General features: G+C 46.0%; 1 protein-coding gene across 2 annotated transcripts in view; it reads right to left on the bottom strand.

The window, feature by feature from the left end:
* Positions 1-1292: 1292 nt before the first annotated feature.
* Znf592 (zinc finger protein 592) overlaps positions 1293-19455 on the bottom strand; it is a 39264-nt gene continuing 21101 nt past the window's right edge. For both annotated transcript variants that reach the window (XM_026784309.1, XM_005357656.3), the window contains exons 4-10: positions 17252-17430; positions 8923-9099; positions 8520-8679; positions 8150-8440; positions 7694-7806; positions 6668-6803; positions 1293-4970 (exon numbers count right to left, since the gene is read on the bottom strand). In XM_026784309.1, the coding sequence (XP_026640110.1) occupies positions 4452-4970; positions 6668-6803; positions 7694-7806; positions 8150-8440; positions 8520-8679; positions 8923-9099; positions 17252-17430 (1575 nt within the window). In that variant the 3' untranslated portion in view covers positions 1293-4451. The remainder of the gene's footprint in view (positions 4971-6667; positions 6804-7693; positions 7807-8149; positions 8441-8519; positions 8680-8922; positions 9100-17251; positions 17431-19455) is intronic.

Here is a 19455-nt window from a genome sequence, read left to right as displayed (position 1 = left end):
CCAGAAACCACTCTCCTGCCATCAGGAACTCCTGAGGATCTCGTGCTCAGAGCAGCTGCAGGCTGTCTCAGAGCAGAGGAAAACAAGCTGTTTACAAGAAATTCGGGATCTGGGGGTTCACAGCTCCCAACAAGAGTCAATGGCTGAGACCAAATGACTGTAAACCGGGATCAGGAACTAGCGTTTCTGACTTGTAGCAACTGGCTTTCTCCGATCTCACACAGCTCTTGAGATCACCCAAGAAAAATGAGAAAGTCTTTGTGCTGGGGCACGCCTGACATCTTATTCAGGAAGACGAGGCAGCCAGCCTGGCTGCAAAGCAAGACTCTCGTCTCAATAAAACAAAGGACTGGGAGGGGCTCAGTATGGCCAACACTCTAGGACATTAATCCTATAATCATAATTACAATTACACCATAAATTCAATTAGGAATATACCAAAGGACAAGACTGATAACTGCACTTACTAAGAGGATGGGATTATAAAGATGTGTGTGGGGGCTGGAGAGATGGCTCAGAAGTTAAGAGCACTGACTGTTCTTCCAGAGGTCCTGAGTTAAATACCCAGCAACCACGTGGTGGCTCACAACCATCTGTAATTGTATCCGATGCCCTCTTCTGGCATGAAGGTGTGCATGCAGATAGAGCACTCATACATAAAATAAATACAGATAAATACGTCTTTTATATTTTCTCTATTAGTGGTCCATCGTTTTCCAATAAAAAGGCATTTTATTTTATTATTTTATTTTTATTTTATTTTTATTTTTTGGTTTTTCGAGACAGGGTTTCTCTGTGGTTTTGGAGCCTGTCCTGGAACTAGCTCTTGTAGACCAGGCTGGTCTCGAACTCACAGAGATCCGCCTGCCTCTGCCTCCCGAGTGCTGGGATTAAAGGCGTGCGCCACCACCGCCCGGCTTAAAAAGGCATTTTAAATAGGACCTGGGGGAAAAATCATGTATTTGGGAGTCCTGGCCCAAGGCATCCTGTGTGCACTGTATATATTGATGAAGATGGGTGGCTGTCTGGACCTCTTGGAAAAGACAAGGGACATGTTCTAGAATCTAGGTCTTCCTTGTTTAGGTCAGCCTGAGAACTCATGGCTACATTACTAGCTAAGCCAGCTGTATTCATTCAGACACACATGCATTCACTCACCCACACACTTTCAAAGAACCGCTGGATGCAAAAACCTGTTTGAAGCTTTTGAAGAATTATACTGACCCCGTGTCTAAGTTTTGAACAACCTCTATAACATTATGTAGGTGAAAAAAAAAGCAAGCTTCAGAACATAGCGTATAGAATGCTACTGTTTGTATTAAAAATAGATATATAAATATACATATTTATAAACTCATAAATGCATAGAATTGCTCTGAAAGGGTACACAGATAGAGATAACAATGAGGGACTCTGGTGAGGGCCCTGGAGGCTCACCTCTGTCAGGAAGTTTACTTTTTATTGTATATTCATTTGCGCTGTGCGATGTTTTGTTGTCAAATGTATATGTATCTATTTTTTTCAAAATTTACCTGGTGCTGAATGTACGATGGCGAACAGGACAGAAGTTCCTCAGTCTGGGGAAAGGCAAAAGGTGGAATTCGGGGAGGGGGAGAAGACAATGCAACCATTAAGTTTTTAAAACCCAGACTGTTTACATAAGAGGCAAATTTTTTACAACAATTAGTCCATGGTAATTTGGCGTATCATTTTACAAAGACAAAGCAGTTAAAGTATAAATACTAGTCCTTTGTCAGGCCTCAGTGTTGGTAGTTTCTGGAGAGTAGAGAATCTGCCCTCACTTGAGGAGAGCATCCACGGCAGCAGTGAAATACGGCAAGCATCCTCAGATGACAAACAACAGTGCATTGAAAATCAGTATGAACAATCGGGAGACTATCTCCAAGGGAACCGGGTGTTCCCCAAGAGTTAGGTAACGTCTTCTGCAGTGCTCCAGAAACGATGGGTCTTTAGATAGCAAAGTGAACCCCAGTGAGAATGGGCATTACAGGGACACCGTGCACGCAAATGCAGGGCCCTCCTTGGGGTGACAAGGCACTGGTGGACTCTATGGAGGATCTGACATGATGGGGCACCCTGCCTTTTTGGAAAGGGGGCATTTTGGATGGCTCCATGCTGCCAATAGGCTGGCAGCAGCCAGAGCAGCTCTGTCACTAAGGTAGCACAGTGATTGACAGGCTTGACTCAGCACCATCATCACAGGTGGCCCAACCTGTTATCCAACCTCTGTACGGCTGTTTTCTTTGTAAAACAGAAGGATAACTGAGATCCTTGTGAGGATTAAATGAACATCTCTGGCCATGAGCAGGACTGGAAATGCTATCTTCATCATCATTGAATAATGGATAGACATGCAGGCCACTTCTTAACTGATACCCCACATCCAAATGTGAGCAGCCGATGAGATGCTCCAGTCTCCAGGCCCACATAAGTGTTCTAGAAACTAGTGCATGCACACTTATGACCTCAGGAGAGCCTGGAAGGAGCTGGATGGGGATTGCTCTGAGGAGGAGCCTGTGAGGAGGGCTGTTAGGAGCTGGCTGAGGGCAGGAAGAACTCAGGCAACGGCTCAGGCTTCCCAGAGCAGTTTCTATTCTCCTACTCCAAGAGGTTGGACCTGGCATGGGGACAGCTGCTCCACCCGCAGTTTCTCCACCTTCTGGGTTCCAGCTCCCATGGTTTCGGAGTGGGAAGAAATGCAGCTACACAGTTCAAAGCCCTCTATTCACCTCAAGAACCTGTTCTCATGAATGAGCTGGGGTACACTCCCTGCAATGGGGATTAGCCTAAGGAGAAAGATTGGTGGGATCTCAAGAGAAACCAGGGTTATGTGATGGAACTGGGAAGGGACAGTGGCTGGCTTTCCCTCATCGCCAGCTGGGGAAGAAGGGAGATAGAGCCCCCCAGGAAGAACGCTCATTTAAATGGTATAGACAGCAGAGCCTCTCTGACTTGAGGCAAGAACTAACTCTCCCTACTGCCATTAATTAGTCTTTCACTACAAATTTGGCATTTGATAGAGCAAGAAAAAAAAGTCTTCAATTGTGAAAAGGTCATGCATATTTCTCCAGCTTGATTCCTAATACATATTCATGCGTCCCTGGAGAGACCATGGCTTAAGACCTCAGTCAGCACCCCTTCCCTGTGATGCACGGGATCCTGCTGGGCCTCGCCCCAGGCCATCTGGGTCAGAGAACTTTGTCCCACAACCTGTCCTGCGTGCTCAGGCAGAACCCACCTCTCATCTAACCCTAACTCTACCATGTCTGGGTTTGCTGTGGCAATGGCAATGGTTTCCAAATGCTGTACAAAAGTCACAGAATTCCTTCTTCCTACCCCTCACCAAGAACCTCTTGGATTGAAAGCCCTTTAATGGAAAGACTCCCAGAGAATATCAATAGGCCTTAGGCCAGAGTCCTTGGAGGTAGCTTTGGACCAGTACTGATGCCCTCCCTCTGCTCCTTTAGAAGTCCGGAACCTAGAGCTCCATGGGCAGCAGAAACAGTTTCCTTCAGATAGGCAGTCAGGGCACTCTGGGAAGAAGGGCTAGCTCACCTGAAGATGAATACAAGAGCCTACCTGCATGGTAAGAAGATTTTTTTATTGAAATATAGTCTGAGCAACAAGAATGTAGCCGAGAGGAGGAGGGACTGGCCTGCCTGAGGCAGCAGCCTCTCTAATGGCACAGGAGCAAGAATACAAATATCCCAATGTCTGTGTACCCCACGCCCCACCTGTCAGGGATTGCAGGATAGCAGCAGGAGGAGGGCCTGGCTCTCGGCACCTGCCTGCCTTGGCCATACTTCATGCTCTCCTCAGTTCCGAACAGGAGTGTACTGACACTTCCCCCACCCACAGAGACACGCTCAGCCAGTGTGACAGTGAAGTCCTCAGGATGTTTCTGGGGAGAAGAATCAGAGAAGACAGGAAGGAAAGGGTGAGCAAGAGACCTCACCAAGCCAGGCTGGGCACAATTCCAGGGGAAAGGCCAGCACCCTTCATTCCCTCCTTCTTGGGCTCTGAAGGCAGGAAGGAGAGCTGGTGTCTATAGGGAAACGGAGCTCTGAGGAATTCCTGCTGAATACAGCAGGTAGGGAGCCCAGAGTACAGCCACTGAGGGGCTGAAGCTGAGATGACAGCACTGGGGTTGTACTACCTAAGTAGCCTAGGGCTGGAAGGACACGTATGAGAACTGGGGTACCAGGAAGCAGCATAAAGCCATATAAATAACACAAGCAAATCCAGAGTTGTGAGAGATTCTGGATGACCCCATATTTTCTGGGGCTGGGGACATCCAGAATCTACAGCTCAGGACAGACACTGCTCCAGAGCACAGTGGCCACGCACATACTGGGGCAGAGCTTTTTATTTCATAGTCTGCACAGCAGGTGAAGGTGCCACGACCTGGTTGATGGCTACAAAGCCTCTGGTCACACCTGAGGAGATAGTGCATGGCTATTCTGGTCCTGAGAGGCCTGTGGTTGATTCTGAGGGCCTTGGGCACTGTCTTCCTCCAGGGACAGGCCTAGTGATCTCCTTGGCTCTAGGTCAGCCACCAAAGGCTCACTGGCACATCCTTCCAGTCCATTCTCTCTAGTCTCCACGGCCACCTCCTCTCCAGAGCATGTCTCTGTGTCTGTGGCTTCCACCTTCACTTCCACGATCTCCTCCTCGTCCTCCTGGTCTCTCACTTTGTGGACTATGAACAGGTGGCGGTTGAGGGAAGTGGCAGACGTGTAGCATAAGCCGCAGAGGAGACACTGGGCTGTGGAGCTGTCCACCTGGTGCTGAGGTATGTGGCTCTGGAACTCGAGCTCTGAGGCTGTGGAGAAGCTGCATTTCGCACACTGAAATAGGGATTTGTGCCTTTTGGTAGAGGAAACAGTCGCGCCATTGCTAGCGCCTGGAGCATCTGCCATTTTGCTGACTGGTCTTTTCAGATGGTTCACCTGAAAGAAAAGACAGTGTGAACAGAGACGAGGCCGAGCCCTCAGACGTACTTTCTGCTCATCAGGGAGAGAGCACACGAGCCGTGGAACTCTGTGGAGGTCAAAAGACAATTTGTGGCAGTAGTTTTTTTCCACTGTGGGTTCTAGGGATAGCTCAAGTTTTCTGTTTTGTTTTTTCTTTTAATTTTTATTAGATTTATTCATTTTCTTTCATGTGTGAGTGTATGTGCACTGTGTGCCTGAACAGGTCAGAAAAGCACACTGGGTTCCCTGGAACTGCACTTGGGGCCTCTGCCAGAATCCGGCCCAACTACTTTATTTTTAATGTTATGTTTCTAACAAGAAGGCGGAGTCCTGCCTACCCCACTTCTCAGGTCTCTTCTTCAAAGAACATATTCCCAGCTATGCTTAGTGTTGATCAGCTTGACACAAGCCAGGATTATCTAGGAAGAGGGAGCCTCAATTAGAAAAGGCCTCCTTCAGTTTGGCCTTCTATAGGACATTTTCTTGATTAATGATTGACGTGGAAGGTCCCAGCCCACTGTGGGTGGTGTCACCCCTGTGCAGGTGGTTCTGGATTGTGTAAGAAAGCAGGCTTAGCAAGCCAGTAAGCAGCGTTCCTCCATGGTCTCTGCTTCTGTTCCTACCTTTAGGTTCCTGCCTTCAGTTTTGGCCCTGACTTTCCTCTATGAAAGACTATAAACTATAGGTTACAATAAAGTCTTTGCTCTCCAAATTGTTTTTTGGTCTTTATCATAGCAATAGAGAGCAAACTAAGAATCCTGGGTTTTATAGTGCCTCTAAAAAATCTCATAAATGTTTGTTTTTTTAAAAAAAAAAAAAGCTGTAAAACGATTTCTGCTGCCCACTCCCCTCTCCCTGCAGCTGTGCACCTAATAACACACACCGGAGCAAACATGGAAGCTTTGTGTTTCTAGTGGCAGCACACTAAGCCACTGTGGGCTGACAGTTCACTCCAGCAGACATCACTGGGCACCCTCTCTATACCTAGAGCCCAGCACTCTCTAACCAGGTCCTAGAAGCAGAACTGCTGTGTCAAATGGTGCAAGCGTGCGTACATTTAAGAGAAGGGAGGGAGGCTGCAGACTGTCTCATACATTGGTACTCACTGAAAGAAAGGAACTGACATTCCACCTACTTGTGTGCTAGCACCAGTCCCTAAATAGATAAAAAAGTTTCAAGACAGCCCATGACCTCCAGGTGGCTCTCAGACTTACTGAGTCCTCTTCAGAGCCCCTGATGTGGGAAGAATCTGCAGCAGAGGGAAAATCGGGCTGCTCTAGAAGCGCACCAGAGATGGAAAAGGGACATGTGACAGGGGTGAGGGACGAAAGCAAGGGGCTGCAGAGCGAGTTCTAGACCTAACTCTTCCTACAGCTAGAGCAACAGGGAAGGAAGAATCCTGCCCTGATGAGGTAGCTCTGCCTGCTTGCCTCATAGGATTCGAAGGAAGCAGAAGTAAGGTTACAGCAACAATTGTCTGCTGGGTAGGCTTTCCCATGAGTCTTTGTTCCTATCTCTTACTCATGTCCAGTGCCCTACTGGGACCACATTTAGGTGTCACCCTGCTTGTTCCATGACTACAGCTACTAATGGGGCCCTTGAAGCCCCTCTAATGCCTTCCCAGTTCCAGGCCCCACTGAGCAGCCTATTCAAGGCAGTGATCCCACACTCACCTGAGGGGAATGTCCACCTGGATGTCTGACTTTGGATGTCTGGCTCAAATCAGGGTTTCTGATACCATGCATAAGGCTGATGTGGCTCTCCAGGAGGGAGGGCCGAGGAAAGCTGGGGCTATCCTCGGTGCAGTACCTGCAAGAGTGCAGTTGAGGAGGTGAGTAAAACCCCAGGTTCCCCTGTGTTCCTCACAAATCTGTGAGGGAAAGCTATGTGAGCAGGTAGACTTCTTAACAAGCTAAGGACGCAGACAACAGCAGTTCAGAAGGCTTGCATACTTGACACTAAGCCCTCATCCCAATACCATTCAGGGGCTAGTGCTGGCCTGGCGATGGTAAAAAAGGCCAGAACGCATCCATCACAACACCATCTCTACTCTCAAGAATTAGGCACCATTGAGAAAATCCAGACCCTGGAAGCTGGTTCCAGACTGTCACAGGATATTTTGATTGCACTGTGACACTCTGAGACTGTTAATAAAGTTAACCTTGAATCAGGAGGCAGAGCCAATCACTAGCTGATGATAGAGGCATAGGAAGGGACAGGGAGGGGCTTAAAAATATTTGTGGGCCTTTTTGTTCCAGGAATTGTGGAGAGAGGATCAACTTGGTCACTTTCTTGATTTATCAGGGTTTTACCCCAATATCTGATTCCTGAGAGTTTTATTATTGTTATTATTATTATTATTGGCTTTTTAAGACAGGGTTTCTTTGTGTGGACCCTGATTACCCTGGAACTAGCTCTGTAGACCAGGCTGGCCTCAAACTCATAGAGATCTATCTGCTTCTACCTCCCAGGTGCTGCTGGGATTAAAGCGGTGCACCACTACCAGCACCCGGCAAGTTTTTATTAATAATAGAACAATTTAGACAAGCTCTCTGCCTGACGTACCTGATTTCTGACTCAGCTGGTGATTCCCTGCTGGAAACTCGTTTGTCTCTTGTTTCAGGCCCCGGGTCTCACAGCACAGAAGAGAGCCCCAATGGTGCCACAGGCAGGACTTTCCCCTCCCCCTTCCAACTCACCCACAAGTGTAGACCTTCTTTACTGTGTCGTGGTTGTTACGTATGTGTTTGCGCAGGCTGCTGGGGGTGTGGAAGGATTGTTCACACTGCCGGCACGGGTACCGCTTCAGTGTCTGAGGGAAGAGGAAACAAGTCCCAAGGTATCAGAATCCTAAGCTCTGGGCCCATCTTTCTTTTTAGTGATATGACCAGGAAGGAGAATAGCCCAAGACCTTAAGATCTATAGCACATACCCAGGTTACATTACCAGGAAGGATAGCCCAAGACCTTAAGATCTATAGCACATACCCAGGTTACATTACCAGGAAGGATAGCCCAAGACCTTAAGATCTATAGCACATACCCAGGTTACAGTACCAGGAACCTGCAGAGGCCTGCCACATAAGAGGATCCTTGCCTCACAGGAAAGACGACCAAGAGTTCTAGTGCTGCACGGTGGCATGTGGCTGCACTTACCCGGCCATGGCTCTTTTTCATGTGGGACACATAGCTCTCTCGATCGGGAACCCATTCCTGGCACTCCTGGCAGGTCCAACCAGTGCTCCTCATCCGGGGCCTGGCTTCAGCCCTGCTGCGGTGGGTTTCTGGCCGGCCCCAGCGACCAGCAGTCAGGGAGCTGCCTCTAGCGGCTACGCTTGTAGCTGGGGGCTCAGAGGGAGCTCGAGAAGCAGGGCGACTAGAGGGTGTGTCCGCCGAAGCCTGGAGGCTGGATAGCTCATCCACGTTCCTGGGAACACCGTGGGTACTCTGGGGATGAAGAGAGCAGAGTCAAACCCCTGACCCGAGGCTCGGCACTTCCTCTGAAGCTTCCCCCAGGGCACCTCACCTTCACGTGCTGCATTAATTCCGGCTTCTGCAGAAATAGGAGTGGGCACTCGGGGCACTTGAAGACACCCGCCTGTGACTTGCTGACATTCTGGTAAAAATGCTGTTGAAAGTGCCTCTTCTTATTGAAGACCATTTCACAGGAGCACTTATAAATTAGCCTGACAAAACAAGTCCCGGAGGGGTGAGGTAACCAGGGCTCTGCTGGCAGGATCAACAGCCCCTCTCCCCTGTCTCTGCTCTTTCTGAGCCAGTGCACATCTCTCCCTGCCTGGGAGGTCCTCAGGAGACCCCACACAATCTCTCCGTAGCCTTAGCTCCCCAGCCCATCCTTCTGTCACCCTTACAGCATCAGGCCACCCTCTCTGCCCCCCAGGACCTGCAGGTCCTGCAGCTGCACTCACTGGGAGGGTCTGTGGGGCTGGGTGGGGTGCTGGGCGGTACTGTGGTCCATTGTACTACTGGCAGTCTTGAAGGCCATGGGGCAGAATGCACACTTGTGGAAAACCTGGCAGTGTCGCTCCTGGATGTGGCTTTTCAGCAAGGCCAAAGTCAGGTGGATGACACCACAGTGGATGCACCTGGACAAGAAAGGTGGGGAAGTGTTAGACCTGGGGTGATGCTGGCAGAGGGGCGGAAGGCAGCCGTAGAGTACCGCAGGGCCCTTCTCCCTCACTCCAGTGCACGGGCTACAGTCTGAACATACATCCTAATACTGTAATTGCTGCAGAGGGAATGTACAGGACTCCTAGAGCCCTAAGTCACGTCTGGTGGAGAAGGAAGGACAATCCTAAGTCCCCTTCAAACCAGCCATCCTGCAAACCAAATATCTGCAGCCCTCCTGAGAAAAGCTGAGAGGAATGGAGAGGAGGGAGAACGGTTCAGTACTGACTCCAGCGCTGCCACCAGGAAGGTAGGGATGGCTCCTTGCAGACAGGAATGTGATGCCCATTGGCGGGACCACTGTTCAAACAATCAGCCCTAGAGAACAGGAAGTCCTCTAGGGCAACACCATGCTGGATTACTGTGAGCAAGGAACAGTTCTGTAGCTACAATATAATGCAGCTGTTACATTTTAAATTAATGCAATAACATTACAAGTTCAGATCCAGCAAGATGGTTAGGCATGCATAGGTTCTTACTGTCACTCTTGATAACCTGAGTTCAATTCTCAGAATCCAAATGGCAGGAAACTACCGACTACCATAAGTTGTTCACAGGCCTACACACCTACACACAAACACACACACACACACACACACACACACACACACACACACACACACCATGACACACATGTGCACATACCCAAATCAACAGAAGTGCTTTTATCCCATAACCAAATTTTAAAAGAGAAAGAAGACAATTTTATAACTATATGCTACGAAACATGTAAAGTTTTGAAAGAAATAAGTGTATAATATTTAATGCTGTCCATTATCAGCAATAAGAAAACAATATAAAACTACTTAAAGGGCTGGAGAGATGGCTCAGAGGTTAAGAGCATTGCCTGCTCTTCCAAAGGTCCTGAGTTCAATTCCCAGCAACCACATGGTGGCTCACAACCATCTGTAATGGGTCTGGTGCCCTCTTCTGGCCTTCGAGCATACACACAGACAGAATATTGTATACATAATAAATAAATAAATATTTTTAAAAAACTACTTAAATAGTGTAATTGTGCTTTCTTATGACATCATTGAATAAATTCCAAATTATTTAAAAAGGATAGATTAAGTTTTAAAATTCCAAGCCATTTGTGGGAAAGAGAGCAGGAGGAATGAGACAGCTGGAGAGACGGTTCTGCGGTTAAAAGCTCTGGCTGCTCTTAGGACTGGGTTTGATTCCTAGTACCATATGGGGGCTCACAACCATCTGTAACCCTAGTTCCAGGGGATCTGACACCTTCTTCTGGTCTCTGTGGATACCAAGCATGCATATTGTTCATAAATTTATAAGCAGACAAAATCCCATAATAAGCAAAATTAATTTTAAAAATATAAAATTAAATTTAAAAAGAGAATCTAAGGGTTAAAAAATAGGAAAAAGGGCTGTTTGATGCCATCTTCTGAACAAGATACAGCCACTGCCATCAGGAACTCATCATAGCACCAGGTATTGGTAGCTGGGTCTGCATAAGAATGGGCTCCTCAGGCCAGCAGTGGTGGTGCACACCTTTAATCCCAGCACTCGGGAGGCAGAGGCAGGCGGATCTCTGTGAGTTTGAGGCTAGCCTGGTCTACAGAGTGAGCTCCGGGACAGCTACGCCTACACAGAGAAACCCTGTCTCAAGGAAAAAAAAAAAGGGAAAATGGACTCCTCTATAGGTAAGGAGGGAGGAGAGGTTGGGGAGGAGGAACATATATCACTCACTGCTCAACTATTTGCTATTGAGAAATTCAGAGAGAGGGGAAGTCACTGCCTTCAGTTTGGATCTTGGTGATCCCATCGGGATCAATGGATAGTTCCAATTCAATGCTCACACAGATGACGCTGGTTAAACTAAAACGCTCATAGAATGAACTAAGTCATGTGAATCTGGAAAAGAGACTGGTAGGGATGGAGGAGAAAGGCTGACAGAAATGGGAGAAAAGAGGAGATGAATGAAAATACATTGTATACACATATGAAATTATCGGGGGCTGGAGAGATGGCTCAGAGGTTAAGAGCAGTGCCTGCTCTTCCAAAGGTCCTGAGTTCAATTCCCAGCAACCACATGGTGGTTCACAACCATCTGTAATGGGGTCTGGTGCCCTCTTCTGGCCAGCAGGGATACACACAGACAGAATATTGTATACATAATAAATAAAAAAATCTTCAAAAAAAAAAAAAAAAGAAATTATCAAAAGGATAAAATTAATCAAAACTTTAATTTCCTAAAACATATAAATATGTACATATACTTTACAGAAAATGCATACAAATTATATAACACAGACACATATACTTGATGTTCAAGCTTTTTAGCATTGTCCTTAAAAAAAAAAAACAGAAAGAATACAAAATACAAACTAATATTATAAAAGTCTGTAGTAGCATTCAGTAAAATGGAGCAGTTATCTTTTTAGAAATTAGTAAACAGCATTAGCACTGGGAGAATGGGAAGAAATATCTGCAATTCATACATCTAACAAGGAACTCAGTAACAAATGTTGACAAAGACAAAAAGATAAAAACTTCATACCCTGTGGTAGGAATTTAAAATGGGACCGCAGCTTTGGAAAACAGTCTGCCAGTGCCTCAAAAAGCTAACCGCAGAATTTGAATTTGGTATTCCTAGTTACCCCTATGGGGCTGGAGAATGGCTCAGCAGTTAGGAGCTGAGTTCAGTTCCCAGCAACCACATGGTGGCTCACAACCATCAGTAATGAGATCTGGTGCCCTCCTGAGAAAGAGTCATCCTCATCAACTTAGACCATGAAACCTAACATGGACAAGTTCAACAGAACTGCCATATATGGGCTGCCAGGGTATAAATTTCATTTCAATTTCAGTTACTCCTATGTGTTCACTCCAAAGAAAGGAAGCAGGTAGTGTGTGGCTCCCTCCAGCCAACCCAGCAGACAGAAGGCCAAGGCAGACAGATTGTCATGAATCTGAAACTGGCTTGGGTTACATTGTGAGTTTTTGTCCAATTTGTGTTACGTACAGAAACCCTGTTTTAGTGGTGCATGCCTTTAATCCCAGCACTCAGGAGGCAGAGGCAGGTGGGTCTCTGAGTTTAAGGCCAGCCTGGTCTACAGAGTGAGTTCTAGGACAGCCAGAGCTGTACAGAGAGACCCTATCTCAAAAACAAAACAAAACAAACAAAAAAAAAATCAAGCAAACACTACAATAAATAAATCAATAAATAATAAGGGGGTTCGCCGGGCGTTGGTGGCGCACGCCTTTAATCCCAGCACTCGGGAGGCAGAGGCAGGCGGATCTCTGTGAGTTCGAGACCAGCCTGGTCTACAGAGCTAGTTCCAGGACAGGCTCCAAAGAAACCATAGAAACCCTGTCTCGAAAAACAAAAAAAAAATCAAAAACAAAATAATAATAATAATAATAATAATAATAATAATAATAATAATAAGGGGGTTCAAGAGATGGCTCAGTGGTCAAGGCCTCAAGTTCAGTCAGTTCTTAGCACTCGCAGCAGCCCCCGAGGCAGCTCCATCCACCTCTAACTCCAGCCCCAAGGTATGTGACACTCTCTTTCTTCTGGCATCTGTACACATCTGGTATACACAGACACATATCCATAAAAAATCTCTTTTGTAAAAAGATAATAGCTGAGGATTTTACATACCTCCCCCACTTGTTTTCCTCCAAGACAGGGTTTCTCTGTGTAGTCCCTGCTGTCCTGCAACCGGCTCTGTAGACCAGGTTGGCCTGGACCTCACAGAGATCCGCCTGCCTCTGCCTCCCGAGTGCTGGGATTAAAGGTGTGCACCACCACTGCCCTTTATTAGCATGTATCTTCTGCGGTTAACCCTAGTCTCTTGGACATTTTAACATCACTCTTCTCAGAACAATGTTTTACATGGCATTCCTTATAAAAAGGCTTGATAACTTAATTGCTTTTAATACATTCTATGTTTTTATTCTTTTTCTTTTCTTTTTTTTTTCGGGGGAGGGCAGGTTTCAAGACAGGGTTTCTCTGTGTAACAGCCTTAGCTATACTGGAACTCACTTGGCAGACTAAGCTGGCCTGGAACTCACAGAGATCCTCCTGCCTCTGCCATCCAAGTGCTGGGGTTATTAAAGGAGTACGCCATCACTGCTTGGCCTATCTTTTTTTATTCTTAAAGAAAGTAAAATAAAAGTGTGGAGCTGTGCAGCAACCGTGCAATTGGGACTGTCTAGAATGAAAGGTTCAGAGAGAGAGGCGGAGTCGCATCTCTGTGAGTGAGCACTTGCCTAACACTTGAAGCTCTGGGTTCAAGCCCTAGAATTTAGGAGATTAGAACAGAAGTAACTTGGTGCTGGGTATGACTGCACACACCTTTAGTTCCAGCACTTGGGAGTCAGAGGCAGACCTACATAGCAAGTTCCAGCCAGGGCCATATAATGAGACTTTGTCTCAAAATAACAACAAAACAAGATGAAAGAAAAAGACACATCCCCCTAAATATTTTGGTGTATGAATTGCTATTAGATTAGATCTGACCTTAGAATTAGCTGCATAAACTTAAGTCAAAGTTTAAAAGGTACTGGGAGCTTTTATTTTGTTTTGCTTTAGAAAAAGGATTTTATTTTTAATTATGGGTATGTGTCTGTGTATGGGTTTATGCATGTGAGTTCAATGTCTACAGAGGCCAGAAGAGGGAGTCAAAGTTACAGGTGGTTGTGAGCCCTTCAGTATGGGTGTTGGGAACCAAACTCAGATCCTCTGCAAGAGCATTATGTGTTCTTAACTGCTGAGCTGTCTCTTAACTGTAAGCAAGCCCCCAGTTAAATGCTTCTTCTATAAATTACCTTGATCATGGTGTTTCATCACAGCAATAGAACAGTAACTAGGACAATCTCCTTTCAGAAACTTTCCTGACCATTCTGAGTTATAATTAGCATGTGCTCATGCACGCGTGCATGAGTGTGTTGGGTGGGGGGGGGGATGGATTTTGAAACAGTCTCAATAAACCTCAGGGTAACCTTGAATCCCCTTTGAAAATCTTTTCAGTTTTTATTTTTGCTAATGTGTATGTGTATGCATCTATGTATATGCCTCATGTATGCATGCCCACAGAAGCCAAAGGATGGCACTGAATCCCTGTGGCTGAAGTTACAGGTAGTTGTGATATGAATACAGGAAACAAAATTCAGTTCCTCTGCAAGAGCAGTAAGTGCTCTTAGTCACGGAGCCATCTTTCTAGCCCGCAGCCTTGAACTTCTTTTTTTCTGAGATTGGCTTTTCCCTGTGTATCTCTGGCTATCCTAGAACTCACACAAACACCCCTGGCTCTGCCATCATTGCCCAGCTTTAAACTCCTTTTTTGGTCAGGCTTATTTTTATTTTATATGTATGGGGGTTTTGTTTGTGTATATGACTATATACCATGTGTATCTAGTATTTTGGAAGCCAAAAGACAGCATCAGAACCCCTGGAAATAGAGTTACAGATAGCTGTTAGCTGCCACACGAGTGTGAGAACTGAATGCAGGCTCTCTGGAAGACCTGTCGGAGCTCTTAACTGCTATTTCATTCCTCTCTAGCTCCTGGATTTTAGTTCCTCTTAACCTTCACGCCTTTACTTCCTGAAATCTGAATTACAAGCACGTGTCTCCAATGTTCCACCAAACGTTTATACTTTTAAAAACCAAACTAACAAGCTGGGCATGGTAGTGCCATTTGTACCCCAGCATTTGGGAGGCTAAGACAAGGAAGGTGGCTGTGAATTTGAAACTGGCCTGTGTAATATAGAGCTCTAGGCCAACACCTGTCTCAAAATAGTAATAATAATAATAATAAAAATCAAGGAAAATGCCAGGTGTGGTTGTGTGGTGATTGCACATGTACACAGTATGTGTGTGTGTGTGTGTGTGTGTGTGTGTGTGTGTGTGTGTGTGTGTGTGTATGTCTATGGATGTGAGTGTATAATATATGTGCACAACTCAGAAAGCAAAGAAAAGAGAGATACAATTTTAGGTCAACCAGACCTACAGAATAAGACCGGGCAAAAAGGAATAAAGAAAACAAACAAACAAACAAAAAACCAAGAAGGAGGGAGTTAGACAAATTGACAGAGAACTAAATATACTCTTCCCCTTTAAGGCTATTTATTCTAATATTTAATTGGATTTTTGTGTTTTGAGGTTTTTTTTTAAACTTTTTTATATATGTAGGTGGCATGTAAAAGCACATTTACCTGTGTGTGATGTAGGAGTCCCCTCTGTGTGCTGTGATTATCGTTAATGAATAAAGAACTGCTTTGAGCCCACAGCAGAACAAGGCAGGGCAGAGCAGAGCTAGGTGGGGAGGACTGGACTGAATGCTGGGAGAAAGAAGGGCGGAGTCAGAGAGATATCATGAAGCCACCAGGGTCAGACATGTCAAATCTTTGCCAGTAAGATATTGCCAGGTGGTGACATACAGATTAATAAAAATGGGTTAAATTAAGATAGAAGTTAGCCAATAAGAAGCCAGAGCTAATGGGCCAAGTAGTGTTTTAATTAATACAGTTTCTGTGTGATTATTTCAGTTCTGGGCAGCCAGGACAAACAAGCAGGCCCTCCTCCTACATGTGTAGGCGCACACAGATACATGTAGTGTGTGCAGCGACCTGAGGTTGATAGTGGTATCTTCCTCTATCACTTACATGTGTAGGTGGCAAGTGTAAGCACATTTACCTGTGTGGGCACACGCACATATACAGTGCACAGCAACCTGTGGTTGACCGTGGTATCCTCCTGAATCACTCTTGACTCTGTTATTGAGGCCGGGTCTTCCACTGAACCCAGAGTGTGCCAATTCCACTACTCTAGCGAGGATGCTTGCGCTGAGGATCCACTGTCTCTGCTTTCCTGGGTGCTGGGACTCCTGCCTGTATTTGTGTGCGTTCATGGGGATCCATGCTTGCATGGCATATACTCTGTCTACTGAGCCATCTCCCTAGCCATGTTCTTGTGTTTTTTAAGAAATGGTCTCCAGTGGTATTGGCTAGCCTTGAATTCGCTAAGTATCGAAGGATTACCATGAGTGCTTGATCCCCCTGCGTCTACTTCCCAAATTCCAGAATTACAAGAGTGTACCTCTGTACCTGGTTTAATACTTAACTTTTTAAAAACTCACTTTCTCTCTCTTGTCCTTCCTTTCCTCTATAAAACAAAATGTCTATTCACCCACCAGTCAGCATTGCTTTTGTTTCTTTCCTTGAGGCAGGGTCTCAGGTAGCCCACGCCAGCCTTGAACTCCTGATCTTCCTGTCTCATAAGTACTAGGATTAACAGGCATGTGCTATCATGGCCAGTTATTTTATACGGCGCTAGGGATTAAATCCAGGCCTTCCAAACATGCTAGTTAAGCATTCTACCAACTCAGCTACATCTCATGCCTACTAGCCAACATTCTTGTCCTATTTGGCTGTATGTGTGTGAGATCTGTGTGCGTTTGTGTGTCAGTATGATGGTGGTCATATATCACTGTGTGGGCATGGAAAAGCACGAGTGTGAAGGTTGGAGAACAACCTCAGGGTCAGTCCTTGCCTCCTACCTTGAGATAGGGTCTCTCCGTTGTTTACTGCTCTTGCTGCAAATTTCTAGGCTTTCTCCTACCTGCAGCCATTTCACCATGAAAGCACTGGAACTGTAAATACATGCTACTACACCCAGTTTTACAGAGGGTCTGGGAATCTGAATTTAGGTCCTCACACTTGTGTGGCAACTGCTTTATCCAGTGAACCATCTTCCTATTGTCCTATTGCGGCTCTTTAGAAAACTAACAAAACAAAACAAAAAACCCTGCATTTATTTACTTTGTGTGTGTGCTCACGTGTGCACACAGGCACACATGCATGTCTCATGGCATGGGTGTATAGATCAGAGGGCAATCCACAGAAGTTGTTTCTCTCCTACATGTAGGCAAAGTGTATAAACTCAGGTCATTACCACATCAGTGGGTAAAGCTGAGCTCCATCTCATCAGCACCCCACCCCCAACACACACATACACAGTCTGGGTTCTTAAAACAAGTTCCTGTCTGGAAAAAGGACTTGCCATTGGGCAATTCCAGAATAGTGAGCCAGGGAGCACCCACCTGTAGCCCACTTTTCGAGCATAGTGTAGGCAATTCTCCTTTACGTGAGTCTGGAAGTAGGCAGAGCGACAGAGGACACCACACTCCGGGCAGCAGTAGGGGGACTTGTGGGCATGAATCCGCTGGTGTGCACAGAAACTACATTGGTTTGGCAGCAGCATCTGGCATACCTGGCAGGTCTAGAGAAAAAACACCAAGAAAGCAAATGACACAGGTGGGGTGGAATGGGGACACGTGCTGTCACCAGCTGACTACAGTCAGGCAGTTCATACCTAGAATCCCAGAACAGCTGTGGTTACATACTGAGTGATACCCTGTTTCAATAAAACCAAAACCAAAGCAATAACAAGAAAAAAGAAAGAAAATAGACCAAAAGTGATTTGTGAGAGGTCCAGGACAGAATACAGACTCAGGCCAGGGATATACGTCAGAGGCGGAAAGCTGTCCTTGCATGTTTGAGGTTCTACACTAGAAGCCCTGTACTATAAACACAAACAAAATCAAACAAGCAAGCTAGCAAACAAATAAGGCAAACATGGTGGCACACACCTGTGACCTTAGCACTTGGCAGGAGAGTCGTGAGTTTGAGGCCAGTCTGGATTACTTAGGGAAACCCAGGTGTTCATCTGCTAAAAAGCTAGATATGGTGGGGGCATACCTGTATTCCTAGCACTTGTGAGGAAGATCAGGAATTCAAGGCCAGCTTTGGCTACAGAGTAAATAGGGGCTAGCCAGAGAGAGATACATGAGACACTGCTTCAAAGTAAATAGATAAATAATAAAAATAAAAAGCCCATTGTAAGACTTTTTAATATAATTAGGAAAGCTTAAGTGTAGATCTGTATTGGGTAATATTAAAGAATGTTATTAATTTTACTAGGTGTGATGACAATATAGTTAAACAAAAGCTTAAGAACAGGAAGATACACACTCTACCAGGCATAGTGGCAAACGCCTTTAATCCTAGCACCTGGGAGAAAGAGGCAGGTGGAACTCTGAATTTAAGGACAGCCTAGTCTACATAGTAAGTTCTAAGACAGTCAGAGCTATGTAGAGAGGCAAACAAAACAAAACAAAACAAAGAACCAAGACGGATGAGAAGAAAATAATGATGATGATACAGCCCCGCTGTGCTGACATTCTGTACTAATTGAATGGCTTAGAATGTAAGGGAAGGTATGAAAAATGCCCCACCCATTCCCCAACCCCTAGTCAATGCAGAGGGAGACAGCTTTGCTTCTTCAGGTGCAGACTTCCAGGAGGAAGACATAAATCCAAGCACGCTGTTCCTCACTGGGTAGGGAGCTGCACCCCGCCTCGTCTCAGTACCCTTTGCCCTGGCTATGTGGCCTGATACTGGTACTGTCAATGGAACCCAAGCCCAGCAACCATCAAGGCTAACTCCTGATCTCAAGTCTTCCTCCCTAAAAGCCACATTTAGCAACAGAAGATACTGTGAAGGAGGTGAGAGAAACCCAGCAGCCTTCCAAGCACAGTCTCTGCAAACATGCCTGGACTGTGCTTTTATGTAGCTCTCACAGGACAGAGTGACACAGGGAAGAGGTGGTGTGAAATTGGTGCCAGCCCTGATTCTATGCTCTGATTTCTACCTACACAAGACTTTAGAATTTGGGTAAAAAGCAATGTGGAAAACATCACAGGCCCAGACACCAGACCTCCATGACTAAAGACCTTCAAGGACCAAACTCAGAGTCCTAGCTCAACTGGGACAAACAAGAGCATGGAAGCCCTAGAGAGGGTACTGACCACACTCCATGACTCATCACCAAGAAAATGGGACAGAAAAGATGAAGATGAGAGGCTGCACAGTGACTGTGGTGGTTTGAGCAAGAACGGCCCCAATGGGCTCACACATTTGAATGCTTGGTCATCAAGGGGTGGCACTACTTGAAAGGGATTAGGAGGTGTGGCCTTGTTGGAGGAGGTGTCACTGGAGGTGGGCTTTGGGGTCTCCAAAAACTCAAATCAGTCCCAGTGCTCTCTCTTCCTGCTGCCTGCAGATCTAGATGTAGCCCTCAGCTAGCTCTCCTCAACCATGTCTGCCTGCCTCCTGCCATGCTCCACTCACCCCCTTAACCTACTGTGAGGATAATGGACGAAACCTCTCAAACTGTAAGCAAGTCCCAATTAAATGCCCCCCCCCACCTTTTCTTGGTTTTTTTTTTTTTTTTTTTTTTTTTTTT

The sequence above is a fragment of the Microtus ochrogaster genome, chromosome 22 (assembly GCF_000317375.1).
Source record: "Microtus ochrogaster isolate Prairie Vole_2 chromosome 22, MicOch1.0, whole genome shotgun sequence".
Lineage (NCBI taxonomy): Eukaryota > Metazoa > Chordata > Mammalia > Rodentia > Cricetidae > Microtus > Microtus ochrogaster.
This window is presented reverse-complemented; position numbering and strand designations above follow the sequence as displayed.